This window comes from Monodon monoceros, unplaced genomic scaffold (assembly GCF_005190385.1).
Source record: "Monodon monoceros isolate NGI ecotype Baffin Bay Population unplaced genomic scaffold, NGI_Narwhal_1 Super_Scaffold_8, whole genome shotgun sequence".
Classification (NCBI taxonomy): Eukaryota; Metazoa; Chordata; class Mammalia; order Artiodactyla; family Monodontidae; genus Monodon; species Monodon monoceros.
In genome coordinates this window covers 63,245,275-63,271,286 of record NW_021703785.1, presented here as the reverse complement: position 1 = coordinate 63,271,286, position 26,012 = coordinate 63,245,275, and the positions used below count along the sequence as shown (strand labels likewise).

Sequence of the window (26,012 nt, the reverse complement as noted above, 5' to 3'; positions counted from 1 at the left end):
AGAATCACTAAGTCAGCTTTATTCAAGACAATACATCCCTCACTCTTGACTCTCAACTGCTTATGCAGTGAGTTGTCCTTAAAAGAATGTGTCATATTCAAGGATAGCAAACACATTCCTTTTCAAATGCACAGACACTCCCCTCTCCAACACAACAAAACCACCCCTAACCAGTGTTTCTCAGACTTTAATATGCAAATAAGAATCACCGAGAGATCTTATAAAAATGGAGATATTGAATCAGTAGGTGTGTCAAGTGCCTGAAATATTTCTAAGGCTCTCAGGTTGATGTTGCTGGATTACTGATTCTACCCTGAGTAGAAAGGCAAAACTGCTTTGTCCTAATTCTTTACTCTTAAATTTAAAACATCTAAATGAGATTTAGATTAACCTGGACTAAGAGATTATTTTTATTTAACTGAAAAAAAGTAAAGGAATCTAAAGTTACTTTACCCAGGAACTGACTGACTTTCGCTGCTCCTCCGGTAGCCTGTTTTGCTATATAAAGTCCCTTGGTCACAGTTGGACTAACTTCCACTGGTTTTTCTTCTGGTTGAATCCGTTCTCGGAGTTTAGAAGCGCCTTTCTGGATGGCTTTGCCAGTAAACTCAGCACCTTTGACCAAACCCCAACTCACCCAGGAAGCACCTTTTTAAAGGAAATTTTTGAATTGCACAAAATTAGGACTGATTATATCTTTAAGCCCTTTAACAAATAACTGATCAACAGGAAAAAAAAAACCAAGGAGTTCAATATTCAAATCCCAAAAATGCCATAAATTTTCAAGCCAACTTTGTACTTGTAGTGTTCTGCCTGTAATATATACCTTTTCTAAGTAAATTTGTCTTTCAATACTTAGGTCATATATCACTCAACAACAGTTTTGTATCATGCTGTCACTACAACTTGTAGGCATCTCTATATATTACTTACCACAGTATACTACTGTTAGGGACTAATTTGGGGTTTTGGTGCCATTACGATGGTATTTGGCTAGAAGACCCAGTATCCTTGTTCTTTTTGCCTTAGTCCAGGCACCACTTTTCCCCCACAAAGCCTTGAAGCTGACAGATACACCAACAACCTGTATCTCAAACACCAAGGCAGAACTTTTGCTTGTTTGCTTTGGGCTAAAGACATAAGGCAGGGGGTTCTGCTCCTTCCTCAATCCCAAATCCCTTGATCTCAGCACCTTTTAATTTGCACTTTAAAGCGAACGACAAAGACATGAGAACTCCCAAAAAATTCAGGAGAAGAAAAACTCTAAAAGAAAAGAAGATTGAGCTATTTCTAGCTATTTCTCATGAGACTAGGCCCTAGCCTTTTGCTTTGCTCATGCTTCTTGCAGCAAGAATGAAAGAAGCAGAGACTGTCAGAGAGAAAGCAGGGTGACAGAGACTTCTCTAGTGAAAAGAAAAGGCCTTGAGCTAGACAGCATGTGGGAAGAGGAGAAGTGGGAAGGAGATGGGAGAACCAAGAAAACAAACACAAGGGGAACAGTTTTCCCTAAAAGGGGGGAGGAAAGTGTTACCCTCCCCTGGGGAGAGTTACAATTTTAAATATCTCCTTTTTGGCTATACCCTGAAACAATGAGCTTTTAAAAATACTTAAGTATGTTTTCCAAGATCTGTGCCATGGTTTTTACATAATTACTTCAGCCCATTAGTAAGCAGGCATCCAATGATGTGAAAATCATACCCATTTAAAAATGTGAATGAAAAGTACCAAGTAGTAACTGATTGGAAAAATTGATGTGTTTCTCTTCCTGTTTCAGACAACATGTCCACCTCCGGCTCCAACCCTATCCCCACTGTCCTACCCTTGGCGGAGGATCAGGGCTCAAACCCAGGCAAACAGGTTCCAGCCAGGAGTTCACATAACAATAAAGGGACTGAAGATGTCTAGTCAAGAAAAAAATTATGCGTTTTTAGAGTTAACTGATAGATTGAAAAGTGTTAGGTGAAAAACAGCTGAACTTGAAGTTAAGGAAAACTAATAAATCATAAAATAAATGACAATGCACAAAGGAGAGCTCAAGTAGACTATAATCCTACAAAGAAACTATATCAAACAAGGGGGACGGAGTCCATCGAAGACTTTCAGAAAAATAAGTGGAAGTGAGATAAATGAAAAGTCACAGGACTAATAAAGAGAAAAACTAGATGTTAATTATAAACAAGATATCACCATGGAAGAGATAATTAAAACTGTAAAGGCTGCAATAGAAGATATGGAAATACAGTATTTCATTGGTAGCTATTAAGATCTTTTAAACGGCATGTGTAATGCCAGATATAGATTTATTCTATCCATGTCTGCGTCCTACACACCCAGTTAATGCTGAGAGATAGCAGGCAATGAATGAATGCTGAATAAGTGAGAGGTTGGCATATGACATAAAATGACCTAATTCAAACCTAACCCAATGGGGGCTCTATTCAGTCTACTGCCACCAATCTTCTCCCTCCTCCCAAATTAGCTTATTAGACTCTACTCCATCTAAAATGTTTGGCAGCTGCCTTCTTAAAGTGTAATGTAAGTCTAAGCTTCTCACACAAATTTTCTACATGTGTAAATTTTAAGCATTGTTTTTTCACCTCTTACATTCATAACGTATAAGACTATAGCTTTTACTGATCTTTACTCATCACTGGGATAAGGTGAGTGAGCTCAATTTAGATCCCTGGTTACTCATCTTTGTACAGAACCTACATGAGTGAGGTAGAAATAGTTTCTTGACAGATCAGATAATTTTTTCTGGAGTAAATTTTGGATATTTCTTACACCTTTCTCTGTAACTCGTACCTTAAGTATTCAGTGAGCTAGTTGTTTTTCATGCTACCTATTAAAAAGTATATAAGGAGACAGGTATTCTGATTGGCAGTTAAATAGTTTTAATGTCATTATTAGGGCTATTGCTAAAACTCTAGCCCTGAGGATACAGGATGAAAAGGAAGAGAGTTACAAGCCTGAAGACACTAAAGTCCCAAGTAGTAAAGAAGGTCTCTAAGTGTTACTAGAAGGTAGTTTTGGCTCATTTTCAAATGATGCACTGCTAACAGTTCTTTTGAAATCTATGAAGAGATCTCTCCTCAGCATTAGCTGGCTCTCAGGATGATCTACTTCTTCGAATAGAACCAGTGTGTGGAATCTGTATGGTACCTAGGAGTCCTAAGATTTTGTGGCCCATGGTATTTTCCAAAGATGGTCAAAAACAGTATCTCCTGTTCCACATGTTCTTTCAACATGACCTTGACATTCTTCCCATTGAGAAGTGGGGTCTATGTCACATTTCCTTGAATCTGGGCAGGCTTGTTACTTGCTTAAAACTAATGATGCTGGAAATTTCCAAGAGTATGTCAGAAATGGTAATGCAGCTTCTGCCTATTTGGTGGACCATTCACGCTTGAACCCTGAGCTACTACGCAGATGCCAGATGAGCTTAAGGCTGCCCTGCTGTGAGGAAGTCAAGAGGCATGGAGAGGTCATGTGTAGGCAGTCCTAGATCTTGAGCTCTCCTAACCCAGATGCCAACTCCAGTGTGACTGAAGGAGGCTTCAAATGATTCCAGCCCCCAGCTACTGAGTCACTAGTCGGCCTTTGACTCTTCCTAGCTGAGGCCCTGACATCATGAAGCAGATACAAGCCATCCCTGATATGACCTTTTGGAATACCTGGCCCACAGAATTCCTAAGCGTAAACAAATTGTTGTTTCACATCATTAAGTTTGGGATGATTTGTTACACATGGATACTATACAGTCTTATAGCAGTATAAACTCAAAAACTTAATTACCTTTGAATTTAGTTACCTACACATGTGTGGATAAGGGCTAATTTTCTAACACTGACCTAATTAACAACTTAGCAGCCTGTAAAGTTAGGGTGCAAGGTAGTAAGAGTGAAGGTTTCTCTTTACAACTTTTGTTTTTTTGATGTGCACCATTTTTAAAGTCTTTATTGAATTTGTTACAATATTGCTTCTGTTTTACATTTTGCTTTTTTTTGGCCAGGAGCCATGTGGGATCTTTGCTCTTCAACCAGGGATTGAACTTGCACCCCCTGCATTGGAAGGCAAAGTCTTAACCACTGGACCACCAGGGAAGTCCCTTTACAACTTCTTTAAAAATCTCTTTCAAGGATAAATTTTAACTGTTACACATATATTTGAAAATTTGGCTTTATCTTTTCTACTTGTATCAAGCAGCTCTTTGACATTGGGCAAAATATTTTGTTTGCTCCTAGCTACTTAATCATTTTTCACTTATTTTAGTTTGTTGGTTTTTCATGTTAAAGATTTCCTCTGCTTTAGACACCTCCATTATTTTAATGAGTTTAAACCTATAAACCAGGGATGGAAACCTATATTGATAGTCTATTAAATAACTAGTCAAGATCCCCTTACTGGGTCATGAATTTGACTTACTGAATAATAATGACTGGCAATGTTTTTTAAAAAACAAAATATAAGGTCTCAATCTGAGAGCTACTGCAGTTAAATTGTTAACCAATTAAAGTATAAACACATGTGTCAGTAATGATTATTTTGTTTTTAAAATAAATGATCTGAAGCCCTTTCTAACCATAATTAAATAGTAGGGTCTACTTCCCAAACAGCTTGGCTGTAATTCTCAGGTCTCCTCATGCCTGTATTGCCATGAAGTTAGGCGAGTGCTACTTTACTTCCAAAGACAGATGAATGTCATTTTTTTGGTGGAGAAGGAGGAAGGAGAGGGGAGAAAAAAAGATTAAGGGGGAATTTCAAAGGGGAAAGGAAAATAACTAATTTTATGTTCAGAGCTATTCTGAAAGTTTGGAGATTCTTGAAGCTTTCCACTACCAATTTTCCCAAGAGTAAAACAAAGAATAATAGACCAAGAAGAACTTACACCAATATGACAATATGTGACATTCAAAGAGACTAGTTCCTTCTATTTTTAAATATTTATAAACTGATCATTTAAAACCAAAACATAAAATAGTATCTTTCCAAGTATTCTCTAATGGGATTAAAAGGTTTCACATTATGCAGGCAAAAAAGTTAACATTACTATAATACCTGACAAAATGTTTTGAGCCACTTTCTCACTCCATTCAGGTAATTCCTTTGCTTTTTCTTCTGAAACTGGCTCATAAGGTACAATGTGACTCAGATTAACTTCTTCACTTGAAGTACCTTTGGTCTAAACAGTAAAAATATTTCAAAATGTGAAATAAATACTAAGAGGAGGAAAAATCATAAGCATTTTGTAATAAAATATTAAGCCAACAAATACTAATTAATGAAAATATTTCCAGGCAACCTAGTTATAAGTACATTTTATTACATAAAGTGCAATACCATAACCACCGTGAAGGTGAAAACTGTTCTGGTCTTATGTTAGGTACCATTGGTAAGTAAGATTTAAATACCAACATACCTCCAATACAGCATTTATCAAATTATATTTAAATTGATTAATTTTTTTCTTTCTTTGACCACTCTGAGTTTTCATAGAGCTATCACCCCCTAGATATTGGTATGTATGCATACAGTACTCAGTGAGGTTAAAAGATTTCTGTTAAATGACTCAGTCAGTAAGGAAGGATGTATCCAAATAAACTGGTTTTGACAGAAATCAAGCAAAAGTAAATAAAAGTATATAAACACAGAATCTACCATTCCATTTGAATGGAAATGGGAAACAGAAATACTTGTACTTTGCTAATTTAACAGCTAGGGCCAACATTCAAAATCTCAAAGCTAAATTTGTTTTCATTCTAAAAACTTAGGAGTAGGCTAACTCAGACCTCATTATAATTTGCAACTTCTATCTTTGACAATGTGCCAATGTCCCTAATATATAAAGAGCTCCTAGAAATTGTGAAGAAAAGGACTAACAACCCAGTAATAAAAATGGACAAAGGACATAACTAGACATCACACAGAAAACAAAATTCAAGTTACCCTTATGCATTTGCTCAACTCACTCATAATAAAACTGATGCAAATTAATATATTCCAATATATTTCTCTCATCATCGGATTGCCAAAAAATAGACCACCACTCTGTTGAGCAGGCTGTGGGGAGACAGGTATGCTCCAACAGCTACTGGTGCAGTGCTGAACAGTATCCTCCTTAGGGAGGGCAATGTAGCAAAATCTATCAGAATTACAAATGCATTTACCTGTTGACACAGTAACCCCATCTCTAAGAATTTATTTGATGAATTACCTGCAGATGTATGAATCAATGGCTCTACAAAGTCATTCATTGAAGCACTGCTTGTAATACCAAACAATCACACCAAACACCCCTCAATAAGAGACTGATTAAAGAAACTATGATATATTCATACAATGAAATATAAGGTAAAAAAGACTGAGGAAGTTCTCTATTTACCCCAGACTTTATTATCAAAAAAAAAAAAAAATATATATAGGACACTCTATATGATGTTCCCTTATGTATAAGAAAGGGAGAGAAATAATTACAGATTTTGTTTGCTTTTATCTGCCTCAAAAAATCCAGGAAAGAAACACAAGATCCTAATAAAAGTAATTACCGACAGTGGCAGGAGGAATGGTGTAGACAGGGACAAAGGTGGGAGTAAAGGTTTCCAAAAGTATATATATTTTAATATAATTGGATTTTTTTTTAACCAAGGAATTATATTTTTTAAAATGAAGTTCTAACTTCCAGTTTGGACTCCCAATGTCCTCATAAAGCTGGTCTAAGATGCTCAACATAACCCACAGTGACAGTTGGCAAGTAAAAGTAGAATATTCATGTGATATTCATTAATTCCAAAGACAATTACTGAGCACTTATAATATGGAATACAACAAAGAACAGTACGAAACTGTTTACAATTCAATACTCACACAGTGTTACTTTCTTTCACCATAGGTTTGCTTATTTCACCTTCGGGACTCATCTTAGCCATAGTGCCTTCCAGGAGCAGCCTCCTTAACTGCTTCCCACACCACTCATCTATGCGGAAGGTATAACCTAGCGTTCTAGACAACTTATGTACTTTCATCTAATGATCACATTGGGTAGAAATTATCTCTTTGCTAATATGTCCTCCCCACTAGATGGGAAATATTTTGAGATGAGAAATTAAAATTTTTTCCCACTATGCTCATCTTTCTAGCACTCAATAAATATTTCCTAAACTCTAATCCAAATTTACCATTTGGAACATATCACAAAATCTAAGAAATGAAAGAAGAAACTACTAAGTGTATTTTTTTAAAAGCCCATTTTCTCTGTTCTGTTGACTATTAATGAAGAAATAAGGAACTGAATAAAAATGGTAGTGTAAGGAAAAGCATACCTAGCCCAAAGATCTTGGTGTATATAGGAAGGTGGAGAATAACACAAAACAAAAAGCATACACATCATTAACGTAATTATAAAAATCTTTCAAATAGTTGCAAAAAACTATCCCCCCAAACATAGATTACCTTTTAAAACAGTTTAAATAACAAATACTTGGAAAGGGAAATATTAAAGCTGATTATAATTATTTTACCAGTGATAACTGTGAATCTGCAAGTTGCTCTGCTTCAGTAAATGGGGATCTTATAAATAATTTAAACTGGTGAAAGGTACCATTAGAATAGAACACACACTCATACCTTGTTGATCTTTCACTTACTCTACTAACCTTTTTCCCCCGTTTTCCCTTATGACGCACATCCTTACTGCCTGGGTCCAACTGTCTCACATCAGTGCCACTGGCTTCCTTCAACTGGTTAGAGGGGCATCTTGATCTTCCAGGGATTTGGAATTCATTTTCTCCTTCTGCCCGGTCCCAGTTGGCCTAGGGAGTAAAGGCCTAAGCTTAGCTCAAATTCAAATTTCCTCTAAGCTACAGTACACCATGCTCCAATAATATACCTATTCAAATGACAGTGTTTTACAACTACTTTTACTAGTTTTTCTCTATACTTTTATCTCATCACCAAACCTCAAACGTTTGAGTTCTTTGGCTCACAGGATATGGCCTAAAGCAAATTTCAAAAAAAACAAAGTACAAGAGATAAACTTATAGCAGTAGTTGGTACAAGTGATCGTTAAATCAGATGCAGCTACATTTGAATTTAGTTAAACAATAAATTATAAGTTTTAGAAAACACATACAAGACTAAATGAGTTTAAAGGCAATTAACAATTGGGAGATTGGATTGACATATATATACTAATATGTATAAAATGGATAACTAATAAGAACCTAATGTATAAAAAAATAAATTAAATTCAAAATTTCAAAAATAAATAAATAAAGGCAATTAACAAACCTCATGTCCAGTTTAACTACTCTGCATTGTTGGAAGGCTGATTTTGTTTTTCCATTTTTGCACTCAACACTAAAGATAATCTGCTTGCGTACACTTTGCTGAATGAATGCTTAAGAGTAAAGGCAAATCAAAAGTATAGCTAGTAACTAGCTTTTGTTTACTGTTGGAGTTCTAGGACAGTACAGAAAACTAAAAATAACATTCAACCAAAAAAATAAAACTGAACAGAGGAAATAAATATATAACCTAAAGGTCAGTTTAATTTCTCTCCTAGAGTCCAGTAATACAGGCCAAATGAATGTAGGGGTAAAGGGAGAAACAGCTCCATAAAAGGTCTGGAATACTTAAGGAATGTCACTTCATTCAGCTAGTAAACAGCAAAGCTTATTAGACTTAAACCCATATCCATTTGACCATGTTGCTGCTTTTGTAAACTCCTCTCCTAAGCACATCGAGGCTACACAGACTTCTGTATGGGGGCCGTGGGTTTTGTTAACGCAGCTTAAATATCTAGTATTTAAGAACATGTTGATCACCAGGTCATTCTCATATATAGTTCTTACAACGTAATGCTGAGATGACTCTCCGACCTTTCACTTAGCTGGTGATCTGCTCCCACCACCTCTGATCTTAAATTTTTAATACAGGTATGGATTAAAAGTGTATTCTATTTCCTCAGAAAAAAGGAACCAATCTTTCATGACTGAACTCAAAGGAAACTATTTTGTGAAATCCTCCCAGACCTCCTTTCACTTTTATTTCCATCACCTCTCATACTGTACTGTGATTATTCAACAGACTGTAAGGTGCTCAAGAATAAGAGCTGTTATATATGTATCTTTATAGCCTCCTCTGTTCTTTCTTCCCACCCCGTCATTTAACATAGAACCAGGTTAAATAATGAATTCTAAGTATCTGCTGACTGAAAGAGAAAATAAAAGATTACACTACCATGCTGTGAATCTCCTTCAACCTCAGATAACTGTCAGTATTCACAATCAAACATATTTTCCCCCTCTTGTCCTACATTAGGATGGGCAAGAACACTTAAAGAAAATATCTCCATTATACTCTATTTCAACTCCCTATAACAGATCAGCATGTGGGCAGAGGAAATGGGCTAAATAAGGCAAGTTCACAGGATGACCAACCGTATTTTAAATCACATTTTATTTTGCCTTCGTTCATCATGAGAACAAAGACAATTCCCTCAAACAAAACCTGTTCCTCAAGTCATACCCCTAAAATGTCCAATATTACCCAGATGATAATGCTGAAATTACCGTCACTTCACCATTTAGTCCCATTGGCCCACTTTCCCAACTGAGAAGTAAGACAGTGGTCATAACAAAAGCAAATATTCACAGAACATTACTACTTGCTAGCACTGATGTAAGTGCCTTAATGTATTAACTTTTAATCTTCATCACAGCCCAATGAAGTGGATGTTACCATTATCCTGACTTTATGATAAAGAAACTAAACTATAGAGAAGATCAACAGCTTGAGTTAAACAGCTATTAAGCGGAAGAGTTCAAATTCAAACAGAGGCAATCTGACTCCAGAGACCACAATCTTAATCACCATTTACAGCCAATTCCCAACTTGTATTTGTGAATACGCAAGCAAATGATATACTCTCAGTTTCCTAACTCTGATCACATTAGAGCTTATTACAGTTTCTTTAAAAGCAGAAATGCTTATGTTACAGTAGGTTTACATCCTGAAGGTGATCGCACAAGTTACCTGGAGCCGAAGGTCAGACATTTGTCTTAATAGATCCTCAAAGAGTTCTCTATCATCTTCTGGTAATTCAGAAGACAAGACGACCCCCACAAAGCATCCTGATGCTTGTAACATTGTATCAGGAAACATGTAGGCTCCTATAGTACATTTAAGAACTGGAGATCTATCAGGAACTAGAGGATACAACCAGTCACAAACCTGAAAAGGTTAATTTAAAACAAATCAATTAATAGAACTAGGTTTTCACCGAGGTTTTAAATATTGTTATACTAGCAAACACACATTTTAAAGTTTGAAATGCATTTTACAAGGCTTTCTAGAACCATTAGCATCGACAAACCCCCAACAAAAATCAGCCATTTGCTAGTCTGATCTCCCTGCAAAACACTCACAGGAACTGTGCTAAAAATGTTATTGCTCCACTAATTATATAGTCTTAAAACTGGTGCCCTTAAACAGCCCACTGTTAACCAATAATGAGCCTAGCTTTAAATAAATGGTCAAAGTAAATTAAGGTTTTCTTTATTATTCAAATTAGACATCCCTTTGTGGAAAAAAATAAAATCAAACTGTTTCCAAGTACTCCAAATGTATTTACTGATTTAATCCTCTTGGTTAGTGTTGTCATTTTAACTACAAGAAAACTGAGGCACACAGAGTTGCTCAGAGTCAACAACCAAAAAGTGGGGCTAGGTAATTAAGCACATGCTATCTGCCACAGGAGAAACTAAACAATTATTTTAATTAGAAACCCAGCATTCAAAATGTTGAATTTTCTTTTAACTAAACCCAACCTGATCTGACAGAGCAAGAAGATTAAGTTACATTTATGGGTTCACTATCTATTGTGAAGTTAAATCAAAATGGCACAAAGCTGCCCTGCAACGTCATCTGGTGACGTCAGATTATCACAATAAGACTTAATTAAGCTCACCTCCTAGAGATCTAAATTCAGAAGAAACTAAGTTTAAATCAGAATACCCAAATTATTCATTTCCATTATTCTTTGAGTGACCAGAATATAACTTCACCCCTCACCCAGGACACGCTCTTCCTAATATTAAGAAACTTGGGAGAATAGATGATCAAAATACTGTGCAATAAACATGAGTCAATGGGATTAAATATTTCATATAAACGATGGAGAATCCTGGTATATTATCATCATCTCTGACCAACAGAATACGAATGTGCAGGGATCAAGCACTCAAGTCTCTTTCCTAGAAAGTGCTTAACAAACATTTTCAAATTCTTTTTTTTAATGGATTCTCTTTTTTTAGTCATCTCAAAAGCCACTCTCCAACTTTTATAAAAGTCAAACTTCAGACAAGTTACAATAAAACTGATTACTGTATTTTCCAAAGTATGATATATAACCATCTGTGGTATACGAAATTACTTCAAGTAATATACAAACTAAAGTTGAGTAGCAACATATTTTAAAATGTATTAGGGAAAAATACGGTATCTTTCCCTCAATTTCACAGTTGTTATTGTTTAGGAAAAAATTAACAAATGAGACATTTAAATTAAAATATGAATAACAAGTGTTGGATTTAACAAAAAAAATCATAATGGTTATACTTAAATGACTAAAGATTGGGAAAGGTTTCTTTTACTATGCCATGATTTCTCTAAGATTAACTACAATTCTGGTCATCTTGACTGAAATGGAGTATCCTCAAATCTTCTCAAATAAAACTTTATAGACCTTTCTCAGGGTAGATTATTACAGATTGGTGAGCTCATCCACCACAGGCTGACTTCTCCCAGTTTCACTTTCAGAGGGCAATCTCATGTCCAAGTTCCCTATGAACTGACCATAAATTTAACAGGTTTAAAAAGTATATTAAAACTAAAGTCAAGAGAAAAATAGTTGTTAGAATTCACAGAATTCTAGTCTGCCTATTTAAAACCAAATTAATTTCTAATTTCCTAAATAAAGCAATAGTGATTTTTTTGCAGTGTAAAAAATTACATCTAGGGCTTCCCTGGTGGCGCAGTGGTTGAGAGTCCACCTGCCGATGCAGGGGACATGGGTTCGTGCCCCGGTCTGGGAAGATCCCACATGCTGCGGACCGGCTGGGTCCGCGAGCCACGGCCGCTGAGCCTGCGCGTCCAGTGCTCCGCAACGGGAGAGGCCACAACAGTGAAAGGCCCGCGTACCGCAAACAAAAACAAAAACAAAAACAAAAAACAACAACAAAAAAATTACATCTAACTTCTAATACTTAGCTGTTTCAATGTCTGATTTTTAGAACAAAAAAATTCAGTAAACACCTGGTTACTCTCTTTAAGGACACTGCTACAAATATCCGAATACATTTAAATGAGAGCCCCTTAAAAAGACTCAAACTTTGGGTACAATTTTACATTTTATTTAGGACTCAAAATAGGAGATGTTGGAAAGGTTAAAAACAAAATTAAAAGAACTAAGACAAAACAAATTTTTACTAGAGAACAAGTCATTTTAATGGTTGAGCTCATGAGCTCATTCTGCATGTAGTAGAATGTTTCTGATGTTCATTCCCTGCACCTCCAGTAGCCCAGGCCCCAAAGGTTTTTTAAATTCCACTTTTACTCTATTACCAGATCAGCAGAAAGTATTATATCTTTTATCAGCCCCCTCCCAATGCCAGTCAAAAAGCCTACTCTTTTTAACCTCAAGGCTTCTTTTTTAAAATAACTTATGGGATTCACACTATTCTTCCTGTCCATTAATGAAGTTTTCCTGTCAACAATGCCCCAAAATATCTCCTTCATACATCCCTAGTAAGTCTCCAACTATCTTTAAACAACCTTCAAGTTGACTCCATGTACAAGCTGCATAAGAACTGAAAATAGAATATACCAAGAGAGAAAATAAATCTGGATAACTAGTACTGTAACTAAACCACATCATCTGGACTCTGGATAAAAGCACCTGCCTTGCTCAAATAGTCATCTCCCTTACATGCAAACCCTTTTGTTATACCCAATGTATACTGAATCCTTACTTCTAGAACCCCATCTCCCTGTACCAATGTCCACTCTTTTAAAAACAGATTGATATTGGACCATCACCTTCAGAATACCTTACAAATTCCACAAGTTTCCTAACAACAACTTTTATTTAGCACCAGTCTTTGTTCTTGGACCAAGGACATCCTGGTAAATTTAAGTGCTTGGAAAGTTAGAACTGCATCTTAGATGATCGTCACAGTCTCGACTTGTAGACCAGGGTTTCTCAACCTTGGCATGACTGAAATTTTCAGTTAATTTTTTTATTGATGAGAGTGATCCTGTTTAGATGTTTAGCAGTATACCTGGCCTCTATCCACCATATATGCCAGTAGCAATAGCACACTCCCCAGTCCCAGGTGTGACGACCAAAAATGTCCTCCCCATGATGGGGAGACCGGGGGTGGCGGGTATTCCTACTAGTTGAGAACCACTATTCCAGACACTGGATCTAGCCCAGTTCAGCCCCTCAGCTGGGGCTTGACATGTATAGAAATTTACAGTTACACATTCACACATGAGTTACATAAATCCCTTTTGAAATCAAAGTTATTATGTTTCTTCTTCAGATAAAAAATTACAAGTTAAGGATAAATATTCTGATTTCCCTCAGGTCCTGTATTCACAAATTCAGTACTAAAACAAGAGTTTACATCTAAAGAAAAGGAAAAAGAAAGGCTATCAAACACAAACATAGATGCTCAAGGCTAATAAATTTCATGAAATATATTTTAAAAGGAACTAGAATTTATAATAATCTTTTTGCACTTACTGTCTTGGACACATTATAAATATTTACAAATAAAAATAATATATTCTACACATATTTCAAATTATGTTTACATTTTTCTTTGGCTTACCTGAAGAAACCCAGGAGGACGGTTTAGAACTGTATCAAGAGAATTATCCAAGAACCTCACGATTCGAAGGTACCCAGGATATGAAGGTGCACTAACCTCCCCTGCAGGATTTACAAAAAAAATCTGTACTCCATTTGGTATCAAAATCAACTCATCTGCATCTAGCCCTAAGGTCTCAAGAGGAGGTGGCTGAGAATGATTCCTATAAAAGTTTTCCCCAACTGATGAGAACTCCCCAGATTCTGTTCCGTAGGATACAGTGTAGTGACCCTCAGCAGCCTGAGGAGTATAAGCAGGAGGTGCTTCTGATGGATGACTTTGAGATGGTAAGGAAAAAGTACTAGGTGTAGAAACTGACTCTGTACTTGTAGTTGAAGTGTTTCCATTTACTTCATTGTGCTGAGGAAGTGAATTAAAGGACTGAGGCTCCAGTGACTTTTCGGACATATCTTTAGGCGGAAATTCTGGATATAACTTGGGCACCTCCTGAAGATCATTCCGTAGAGAAGTGGCAAGACCCTTCTCTAGAATTTCCAACCTGGTACGTACATTCTGTAGTGTTTCTTTCATTTTCTGTTGCATCTGTCTAGCAGATTCCCACCCAGGACCTATGTGTTCGGGATCTGCTGATGAAATGCTGATTCCTCTGAGCAAGTGCCCTATTCCTTGCTTATAGTAGTTCTTTGCTTCTTCTTTCTGACCTAATTCATCTGTATTCAGTCCTTTATTAACAAATAAAAAGGCCTTCTTGTATGCTTCCTTGATGATCTTAATTTCAGCAGGTTCTCCGTCTTGTGGCTCTTGTTCCATTTCTGCAAAACAGGAAATACATCTTTAATTACCTTATTTAGCTCTTTGTTTACTTATTATCAGTTTCTCCTACCCAAATATATTTCAGAGGATTGGAGCCTTGCTTGTCTGTCCTGTTCACTGATGTATTCCCTAAGCCTATTATTAGATCTGACAATAGAGAAGGCACTCAATATGTATTTGTTGAATGGATAAATAAATAATACTCTTGGTCCTAAATATCTTTTTTTTTAACATCTTTATTGGAGTATAATTGTTTTACAATGGTGTGTTAGTTTCTGATAAATATCTTTTTAATTAAAAAACATAAGAGAATAAGCCAGAACACATCTGTTGAATAATTTTCTTGTTCTAGTTTCTTACAAGAAATAAAAGTTCCCTGTACCTTTAAGGTTGGAACAAAAAAGTCTTACTCTAAAATTCATTATAATTCCAGATTATAGTAGCTAATTAAAAATGAGGTTGAATCGTACATTGGAGAGGACAGAAATGAGAAAAAAAAATGATCTGAGTGAAGCTTTAAAGTACCCAACTTCCACTTAAAGGCGGCAGGTTACTCACATGCAGTTAGCCCTGTTCCCTCCCAAAACTCCATTAAAATGACTTACAAGGTTATGAAAAAAGCATAACCATTCTTTTCAATGAGAAAAAGGCATGAACAGGTACTTCACAAAAAAGGATATTTAAATGACATGTGAAAAGGTGTTCAACACATGATTCCCTCAGGGAAATGAAACTAAAATCCATAATATGACTACAGCTGACCCTTGAACAGTAGGGGATCCACTTATACAAGGATTTTTTCAGTAAATACAGTACTGTATTTTCATTTTACAGCTCTTTAAATTAACTAAGTATGGGGGAAAGTGTGTTTGATTAGAGATCACATTACATGGAATCAAAAGAACTGGGGTCTGCATCCTGCTTCTATCCAAACTGTTTCAGCTTCCTGCCCTTGGATGAGTCATGTATCGATTCCTTTGTGTTTGAGGCAGAGACAGCAGCAGAGGGACTTCTGATCGTGTGGGGACTGGCGCCCCTTATCCCCTGTTGTTCAAGGGTCAGCTATATATACTTATCAGGAAGCTGAAACTGAAGACTGACGAGCGTTAGAGAAGATGGCAACTGGAACTCTCATATACTTTGCTGGTAGAAGTGAAAAATGCTACAGCCACTATGGAAATTTGGCATTTCTACCAAAGCTACATTCACCCACTCTATGACCCAGCAATTCCGTTTAGAGGTATATAACCAAGAGAAATGAATGACTATACACAACAAAAACATGTACAATCATATTCACAGCAGCTTTATTCACAAAAGCCAAAAAATCGAAACAACCCAAATGCCCACCCACAGGAGAAGGGATAAATAGTGGCATATTTATATTATGCGGTAATACGTAGGAATTTTTTTTTAAATTGATGCCTGTAACACTGATGAATCTCACCAACTGCACAAAAGAAGCCACATACAAAAGACTTCATATTGAGACTACTATACTATACTATATGATTTTACAGGTAAAGTTGAGGAACAAGCAAAACTAGTCTATTATGATAGAAACAAAAATAATGATTACAGGTGTTGGTATAGACTTGGAAGGGACACGAGGGGACCTTACAGCATATGAAAATGCTCTCTATCTTGATCTGAGTGATTACATGGGTGTATACATACATTAAAAAATCTGTAAATCTAAGATTAGTGCACTATATTGCACCTTATTATATCCTTTTATAAAACAAATAACAAAGCCGTAACTCACAAAGAGGGAGGATGAAGAGTCAACAGGGCTTTGTTCCTGAAAAAGGAGGAAGACGAGTAGTAACTCACAAAACAGATTTGAGAAAGCTGAAGCCTACACTGTCAATCGGGAAACCAAAGAAGCAGCCCCATTTATATCTCATCACAGAACCTCCGAAAGGCACAGGAACTGATGGGATTCAATCTTCCTCTGGAAGAGGGAGTAGAGGTAGAGCTGAAAAAAGGACTGATTCAAAGCTAATTTACGAAGTAGACCTTTAGATCTCTCCTATACCAAGCACCCCAAAACACTATTTCTCTTCAGCCCTGAAAGAAGACTGGATATTTTAATTCAAAAGAGCATAAAATAAAATGTCTCAGGACAGGAACTATCAGACATGATTAAGGGTAAATATCAAAAGCAGGACGATGAAAAATTAGATACTGAATACTGAGACCTTCAACCTTTTCTCCCCAACTTGGGTCTTAGAGTTCAGGCAGATAGGTACCACTCCAGAAAAAAGATTGTAGTGTCTTCTCTGAGAAATCTGACCACCACCAAGAGGAAAAACCTAAAGAAGTGACACTGAGAGTTCCCCCAGGAACTGTCCAAGCAACTAACTCTTCAGAGAATCCATGGTTGATAGGTTCTACCCCAGAGTCTCCAATTAACATTTTAGTGCCCCAATCTTATACATAAGCAGAGAGCTAAGAATCAGAAAACTGGTGAGGAAAACATCTAATATGAAAGAAAAGAAAAATAAGAACAATGCAATTTGGTTGAAATGGATAATACGCAGGGAGAAGAACACTTCCAAAAACCTTTGTATCAACATAAAGAAAAAGAAAATACTGCATCCATGAAATAAAAACAGGATATACACATACAAAAAAGGACAAAGAACTAAAGGAGCTTTTAAAAATTGTATACAAAATAGCTGGAAAGAAAAACTCAGTAGAGGGATGAGAATATAAGGTTAAAAAATTATAGAAAATTTCTGCAAAGCAGAGCAAAAAGACAGAGATGAAAAATAGGAAAAAACAGACAAGAAAATTAGAGAGAACTCAGTCTAGAAGGTCTGATATCTGAATAACAAAATTTCCAGAAATAGAGAATAGATAAAAAAATATATCAGGGATAGAAGAGCTGAAGAAACAATTCAAAGAATTTCCCAGAACTGGAAAGCACAAAATCCCAGATTAAAAAGACCCATGAACAAAGGGTGAAAAAAACCCCACAACCATGAAATTTCAGAACATTAGGCTCAAAGGGACCATCTTAAAAGGGCTTATCCATAAAAATAAATAGAGAAATAAGATTGCTAAGGAACTTCTTAAACCCAACAGAAGTTAGAAGAAAATAGTATAATTAATTCATGACTGAGTGAAAATAACTTCCAAACCCAGCCAAGTGACTGCTCAGATATTACGCCTTCTTTTTCTTGGATTCTCTGTTTGATGAAAGGAATCACAAGGCTGATGACAGCAGTTCACAGATGACAATTACGCAACCAGTTCTTACTGGAGTAGAAGACAGAACTCCAGAGATGTCTTCAAGCAACTAAAATTGATAGAATACCTAATGTGTTCTTAAGTTTTGAGAAGAGATCTATTAGGTTGGCCAAAAAAATGCCTCTGGTTTTTAAGTAAAAATAAAACACACATTTTTCATTTTCACCAAGAACTTTATTGAACAACATATTCACCCTTTTGTTCCACTACCTTCTGCCATTTTTCATGCAACTTCGTAATTACATCTTCCCAAAACTTTTTATCCTTTTGAGCAAAGAACTGCTCCAGGTGTCTTTTAGTCTTTCAGGGAACTGAAGTTTTTTCCATTAAGAGATAAAGACAGAAATGAATGGAAATCTGAAGGTGCAACGTCTGGTGAATATGGTAGATGAATCAGAACTTCCCAGCCAAGCTGTGACAGTTTTTGCCCGGTCATCAAAGAAACATGCGGTCTTGTGTTACCCTGATAGAAGATTATGTGTTTTCTGTTGACTAATTCTGGACACTTTTCTTCGAGTGCTGCTTTCAGTTGGTCTAATTAGGAGCGGTACTTGTTGGAATTAATCATTTGGTTTTCCAGAAGGAGCTCATAATAGAGGGCTCCCTTCCAATCCCACCATATACACAACATCACCTTCTTTGGATGAAGACCAACCTTTGGTGTGGGTGGTGGTGGTTCGTTTTGTCTGCCCCACGATCTCTTCCTTTCCACATTATTGTACAGTATCCGCTTTTCATCACCTGTCACAATTTGTTTTTAAAAAGGAATGTTTTCATTACGTTTAAGTAGAGAATCTCATGCGGAAATACAATCAAGGTTTTTTTCGCTTAACTTATGTGGAACCCAAACATCAAAACGATGAACGTAACCAAGCTGGTGCAAATGATTTTCAATGCTTGATTTGGATATTTTGAGTATGTCAGCTATCTCCTGCGTGGTATAACGTTGATTGTTCTCCATTAATGTCTCGATTTCATCGTTATGAACTTCAACTGGTCTACCCGACTGTGGAGCGTTGTCCAGCGAGAAATCTCCAGCATGAAACTTCGCAAACCACTTTTGACGCGTTCCATCAGTCACAGCACCTTCTCCATCCACTGCACAAATCTTTTTGTGTGTTTCCATTGCGTTTTTACCTTTCTTAAAATAATAACCATAATATGCCAAAAATGTTGCTTTTTTTCTCCCATCTTCAATATTAAAATTCACCAATTTTGATAAGTCTTTTTTAAAATGCACGCTGATATGACAGCTGTCACATACAATCTAACAAAATTGTTTTGAATGAAGTTAAAGACAACTAAGTGCTACTAGAGCCATCTTACTGAAAAAACCAAACTAACCTTTTGGCCAACCCAATAAATAACTGTGGGAGGACTCAGGGTTTAATCAGTGATAAGTACATGGTAAACTAAGGAAATAAAAATCAAGACAATTATTAACTCCAGGGAAAACAAGATGCTGAGCTAGAAAGAAAAGTAATCATGTACAGCATGTTTCAGTTTTGATTAATGTCATAATAATGTAAATAATGAATCTTGATACAAGCAAAATTATAATACAACCATATTGAGAAGATGGGAAGATGGATGGATAGAAAGTTTCTCTGCCTGTGGTACAGGATGGAAGACCTGAAATTTCATCTTTCCTACTAGGAGATTAATGGACAATGCCTAAAACTGAAAAATAAAATAAAGTAGCAATATAAGCATCCTGTTGACAGATTTAGACAGAAAGACCAAAAGAATTGGTAAGAAAATTGAAACATGCTGCCTTTGGGAGTAAGGGATGAGGCTGGGAGGGTGGGACCTCTGATTTTCACTGCAAGTCTTGTAAAAATATCTAATTCTTAATAATATGTACAGGATAAAAAATTACTAATTTTTAAAAAGTAAACTGAAGCTTTAGAGCAGATTGTCTAACAGAATTATAATGTTAACTGCATATGTAGTTTAAAATATTCTAATAGCCACATTTAAAAAGTAAAAAGAAATCTCAGTGATGCTATTTATTTATCCAAATACAGCCAAAATATTATTCCAACATATGCCCAATATGCAAATTATTAATGAGATAGTTTACCTTATTTTTTGGCATTAAGTCTTTGAAACTTAGTGTGTATTTTATGCTTGAAGCAGATCTCAATTCCAAGTACCTTCATCTCAAGCGCTCAATACCCACATGTGCCTACTGTGGATACTGCAGTTTTAGAGACTGTCTTCCTGTAATCTCATTAAAAATTATAATAACAGAATAAGGCTGTTTTTGCAATAATTTACATTATAAAGGCATCACCAAAACTGGCCTAACCATACTTTCTAACCTGAAAAAGAAACAAACCATTGGTTAGCTTTATCATGCAGTGACTTCATAGTAGTCGAGAGAATATATATATTCAGTCTCCAATTTAGAAAACATCATATACAATTGACCATAATCAGACCTCATTTGCCCTACCTTGAATCCCCTATCAAAATCAAATTTCCTTTCCCTGGAATTCCGTCTTTAGAATAGAATGTCAGTAGATCTTCCCTTAGAAACCAGGGGACAGGAATTCTGCACTCCACGTCCCTTAGGGTACAAGGAGGCTCAGAGTTCAGAAAGCAAGACAGCAGAGGTTAAACAGGCTTTTGTGAGCTGATCTGGGAATTTAACCAGCATTTTTAAGTTTGTCAAATTGACTTGAATAGGGTCTTGAACAACGCTGTGACCTGGCACCCACTTTTTTGCTACTTGCTACAGGATACCACTACCACCAATGCACAATTTACAGAGCGTTTAATGTGTGCTGGAGACTATGCTAGATGTTTATCTCATTTAATCCTTACAAACAACTCCTGAGGTATTGTTACTATCACTAGTACTTTGCAGAGGGAAAAAAATTGAGGTTTGAAGGCAGTAACTGCCTTAGATCACATGTTCCTGAAAGACCTTGGAGCTAATAATTATATTCACATTTTTAAAGGGTTATAAAAACAAGGATATGCAACAGAGATCATATGTGTCCCACAAGCCTAAAATATTTTACTGTCTGGCACTTTACAAAAAAAGTTTACTAACCCACTGCCCTAGGTTATAAATAGTCTGATTCCAAAACTAATCCTCTAAACCAGGGCTTCTCAACCTCGGTTTGATTGACATTTTGGGCTGGAAAATTCTTTGTTATGGGAGGCTGTCCTGATCACTGTAGGATGTTTAATCACACTCTGATCTCTATCTACTAGCTGCCAGAAGCAGCACACCCTCCACCCGCCATGTGACAGATCAAAAATGTGTCCAGACATTGCCAAATGTACCCTGGCAGCAAAATCATCCCCCCGTTGATAACCACTGCTCAAATGGTCTTTAAATTAGGGAATGTGTACCCCTAGGGCACGTGAAGATTTGTCAAGGAACATGTTGCAACAACATATATAATCCTAAGAAAAAGGCTTCCAGATCCCTGTACTTCCATTTAGTACTCCTCACTAAAACTGACCTCCCTGGGAATATGCCTGCAGTTCAGCTATCATACTGTTATTTTTCCTCTTCCAAGCTCCTTTCAATCTTCCCACTTTACAAAACTTTACCAAAAATACCTCTCACTCATTCCTATTTTTACTATGGTGTATTCCCCAGAATGGAAAGGCATGGTACTATGAAACAGCCCAAAAAAGTCAGAGGTGTCAATTTCAACTGAGGCACCACTCCAACTATCAATCTCGTTAAGATATAAATTTCCACTAAACCTCCATTTTTCATATTTATTCTTTGTCAAAATCCATCAGGTATTACACTGTTCTGACCAACTATTACTACTTGTAATAATTCAATCCAGAAGAAAAATAACTCCTAGAGTTACAGTTAAAGGAAATTTTTAAAACTTAGTTTCAACTTACACAAATATTTTTATTAAAGACATGTATGACAGAATAAAAAGCTGTCAGGTATAAATAAATTACATTAAGATAATATCCAGTGGGGGTGGGTAAAAATCAAAGTACAATTTCAAGAAAAAGGAACTGTGTAAAATACCACGTATTGGGCTTCCCTGGTGGCGCAGTGGTTGAGAGTCCGCCTGCTGATACAGGGGACACGGGTTCGTGCCCCTGTCTGGGAAGATCCCACATGCCGCGGAGCGGCTGGGCCCATGAGCCATGGCCGCTGAGCCTGCGCGCCTGGAGCCTGTGCTCCACAACGGGAGAAGCCACAGCAGTGAGAGGCCCGCGTACCGGAAAAAAAAAAAACAAACAAAAAAAAACATGTATTTTTAAAACTGATGGTGATGGCTATAAAAGTTCAATATGATACTCCTTGAGATACAGTTGAGTGATGTACCAATTTTATATTAAAATGTCAGTATCTATACCATGTGGGAAACTGCATCCTTTCCAACTACCTGAAAGTATGATGTAAAACATTATAAAACAACCTATCATGTGCAAGGGGGATAGTTTTACAAAAATTATTTTGGGGGTTCGCAAGCAAATTAAAAACACTGTTCTAAAGCCACTCACTATTATATTGCAAACACAAAATACACATGGTCTGTGGCGCTTAGAAGCACCGTAATTCACTACCTCTTATTAAGCTCTCTGGATGTGCTTGGCACTGTTCTACGCTCCATTTACTCCTCACATCCTTGGAGGTTTGATCTGATTTAGAAAATCTTTTACAAATATTGAGCAGCTTGCTCAAGAACTAGTAAATGAACTAGTAAATGGAAGAGACAGATTCGAAGAGACAGGCTCAACAGATATTTGTCAAGAAAATGAAATGAAATGTCTGATTCCAAAGCTAAACCTCCTGCTATGCTTACAAGTTAGCAGAGTGAGGGAGGTGTGAAAGGTACTTGGAGTGTTTCACGGTAGACTTAAGCCTTAAAAAAAAAGATAACATTTAAAGGCAGAAAGAAGGCACAATAAAGGAACCCTAGGTAGAAGCAATATGACCTTGCATATATTTTTATTTCAAAGCTTATTTCACATAGTGTGCTGAAAGATTTCCTAAATAATGTGTCACTGAACGAAATGGGAGAGCTATTCAAAGGGAAGGCAGGCATGTGTGTGCACACACGTGTGTGCATGGGGGTGGGGGGGTGTGATTCCATGGGTCAGCTGCTGCTGAACAGCCTTCCTTGCTGGGCATCTCTACTCTGAAGAGAAAAAAATTTAGCAGGGAGAAGAGCCTGTGTATCTTTCCCGTGAAATGCAGTTGGGAATCTCAACACAGAAAGAAAAAAGTTTGTACTAAAATATTATATTTTTATTTTGTCGTTGTTCTGGGATTTGCTTTATTATCAGTAGCCTCTGAGAAAATGCATTTCACAGGAATAGGACTATACGATGGTGACTTTAGAAAAAAACAATGTCTATCATATCCTCAACCATAGTTAAGTGTTCATCAAGTGTCTTGAAAAGATAAAAGCTATTATTACATGATTTGACGCTTGAATTTTTAAAGCTGGGGACAGAAAAAGTCTTTGAAATGTCAATCTGAAGTATTAAATAAAACAGTACCTACACCTCTATAACCATCTTCAATCACAACCAAAAGCTGTCTCCAGATACCAATGGCACATTTAAGTTATTTTTTAAACGTTCTAATGAAAGAAGTAAAATATATTTGCTTCAAATATAACCGTGTGTGCGCGCGCGCTTTAAAAAAAATACTGAGGAGCAAAGGTTAAATTCTGAACCAAACCCTTGGACTTAGTTCAATCCCATAAACACTTGAAAGTAGTAATAATCATGCTAACCGTCAACATCACTAGTAGTCTTTAATAATACAGCTACTCATCTCCCTAGAAGGAGCATCAGAAGTTGCTCTAATGCCCGCCCATCTGGCCCTTTACAAAACAAAACAAAAAAAAAGGAGCGGGAATGTCTTCCAAAGACCTGTCTGTAACTGCCTCCTGTAGCATCCCACCCTACTCTGGCTTGCTAGAGGAACTACACACAATGACGTTTCAGAAAGCCCCACAGGTTAAGAGACGACACACATAAAAGCTTCCTATTTCAAACACGTTTCATATAAAGTCACCAAATGAGGTCCTTTAATGTGAACGAGAGCGAATAAAAAATAGTTCCATTTATAATGGGGGGGGCTTTCTTATATTACCTTTTTTTGACTTGCTTTTGGAAATTTCAAAGAAAACTGCTGAATCCCTATATATTTAAGGCAACGTAATTTCACAGGCAACAACAATCTTGAAGGCAAATCCGTTAAATTACAATACACTAAGGCAAATCTCGACCATTCTCAAGAGTCAGAGTAAAGCAATTCATTACAATTAGAGAGTGCAGAACTGTGCCAGCCCTACGGGAACGCAATAATGCCGTGTCACGAACCTGCGCATTCCAAGAGAAACTTCTTCCAGACACATAAATGAAGTCGGAGGAACCTGCTGCAGTGCTCAATCCCTAATAAACACGAACAATCGTATTCGAAGGAGTAAAATCGCGAGCTATCCGTTCCTAATGTTGACCTTTGTGGAAAGAAAGACTATCGAACTTTCACGAAGCTGTAAGTGCTGGGTGAGGGTGAATAATCGATTCTCAGAGCCAACATAAACACCGGGGGTGGGGCAGCAAAAACTGATCAATAGAGATGCGTCGGGAGGACTGCGACCGAAGCGAGAAAGGCGGCGCTCTGCGACAAAACAGTAAATAGAGGAGAGAAAGTAGGGAGCGCGAAGGTTCCGTAAACCTATGCGATGGGGGTTAACTAAGAACAACTTCTCAGACTATTCTCTCCCAAAATTGCTCCCTTCCAGGAAAGTTTCATCTCCCAGACTTGGATTGGGGGCCGCGGCCTTCTCGGCCCTTCTCGCCCGGCCAGCCCGCGGGCTCGGGACGCTGGCACAAACCCGCCCGCCTTGGGGGCCCGCGCAAGGGCGACTCCCTCCCGCCGGCCGCAGCCCCACCTGTGCCTTCCAGACCTCGGGCGCTTCGGCAGCGGCCGAAGAGCTCCCCGCCAGGAGGCCGCAGCCCAGCGCCCGCTCCCTCAGACGCGGCGCAGCCGCCGCCGAGCGCTCAGCCGGGACCAGCCCGCCGTTCCGCGGTTCCCTGCGCCCCGCACGCTCGCGCCCGCACGCCGGAACTGACAAAGCCTCCGGAGCCGCGCGCCACGTCACGCTGCCGCGCTGCCCGGCCCGCCAGCCCGGCTCCCGCGTGACCCGAGCGCGAGCGCGCAGCCCGCGCAACTCGGCTTTCACGGGAGGCCCACTCGGGCTTTTGCCCGGGGGACTCGTCCCCGCCTGCCCAGCCTAAATTCTGTCCACTCTGACCTTCTCAATGGTCTCTGGGGAGACGTCACTCCACTTCGAACCCCTGAGTCCCGTAAAACTCTAGGGCGAGAAAAGGATGGAGGGCGGAAGGCCCGGAGACAACCACTTGAGCCAGCGGCTCAGCGTGGACCCCCAACCATGGTCTCCCGGCCACGTCGACGGCCCCGCGCTTGCGCAGTCTCTTGCTCTCCGCGGACCCCAGGCGGCTGGGGGGAGTGGGCGAGAGCGGTGGGACGTGAGAGCTCTGACGGCTAGGGGGAGCCGTGTGCGCCAGAAGTCTGTAGCAGCACGGCAAAAAATGTTAAATTCCTGATTCCTAAGGTTAAATAGCAAGTGTGCCGATACCATTTATGATTATGGAAAGCTAACAGGGGAAAATCAGAGTAAACATACTCTACTTTTCTTCAGAAGTTCTTTAAAATTAGTAAGATAGCATAGCTGTGTGGACAGGGAATGCTACCTGCTTTTCCGGTCCTACAAGGATCAAGCCAAAGCAACAGCCCCTGCCCCCGCCCATAAGCCCTGAGGGGAGTTTAGGATGGAGAAAAATCGAAAGCGGTCTATGCTTTGGATACTGGCCCTAGATAGTAAAGATGCATATCTATGGAATAATGAGCCCAGACTCTTGCATCTTCCCATATAGAGAAAAGCACTAAGATCATGAACTTTAGACGTCTGTTCTTTGTGATTAGCGGTAATCTTTTGATGTTCTACCACATTTTTAAAGCAAAAAAAAAAAAACCAAAACCAAAACCAGAAAGCCCCACAGAACTCCTACATATCC

General features: G+C 37.9%; 1 protein-coding gene across 3 annotated transcripts in view; it reads right to left on the bottom strand.

The window, feature by feature from the left end:
• Positions 1-25,384, bottom strand: part of SPART (spartin) — a 41,224-nt gene extending 15,840 nt beyond the window's left edge. The window contains exons 1-6 of one of the 3 annotated variants that reach the window (XM_029210516.1): positions 25,229-25,384; positions 13,893-14,704; positions 10,033-10,230; positions 7,653-7,808; positions 5,059-5,182; positions 454-648 (exon numbers count right to left, since the gene is read on the bottom strand). In XM_029210516.1, the coding sequence (XP_029066349.1) occupies positions 454-648; positions 5,059-5,182; positions 7,653-7,808; positions 10,033-10,230; positions 13,893-14,702 (1,483 nt within the window). In that variant the 5' untranslated portion in view covers positions 14,703-14,704; positions 25,229-25,384. Of the gene's footprint in view, positions 1-453; positions 649-5,058; positions 5,183-7,652; positions 7,809-10,032; positions 10,231-13,892; positions 14,705-24,290; positions 24,366-24,865; positions 25,028-25,228 lie in introns of those variants that run through there. The other 2 variants (XM_029210515.1, XM_029210517.1) reach the window with 2 other exon arrangements.
• Positions 25,385-26,012: the final 628 nt, after the last annotated feature.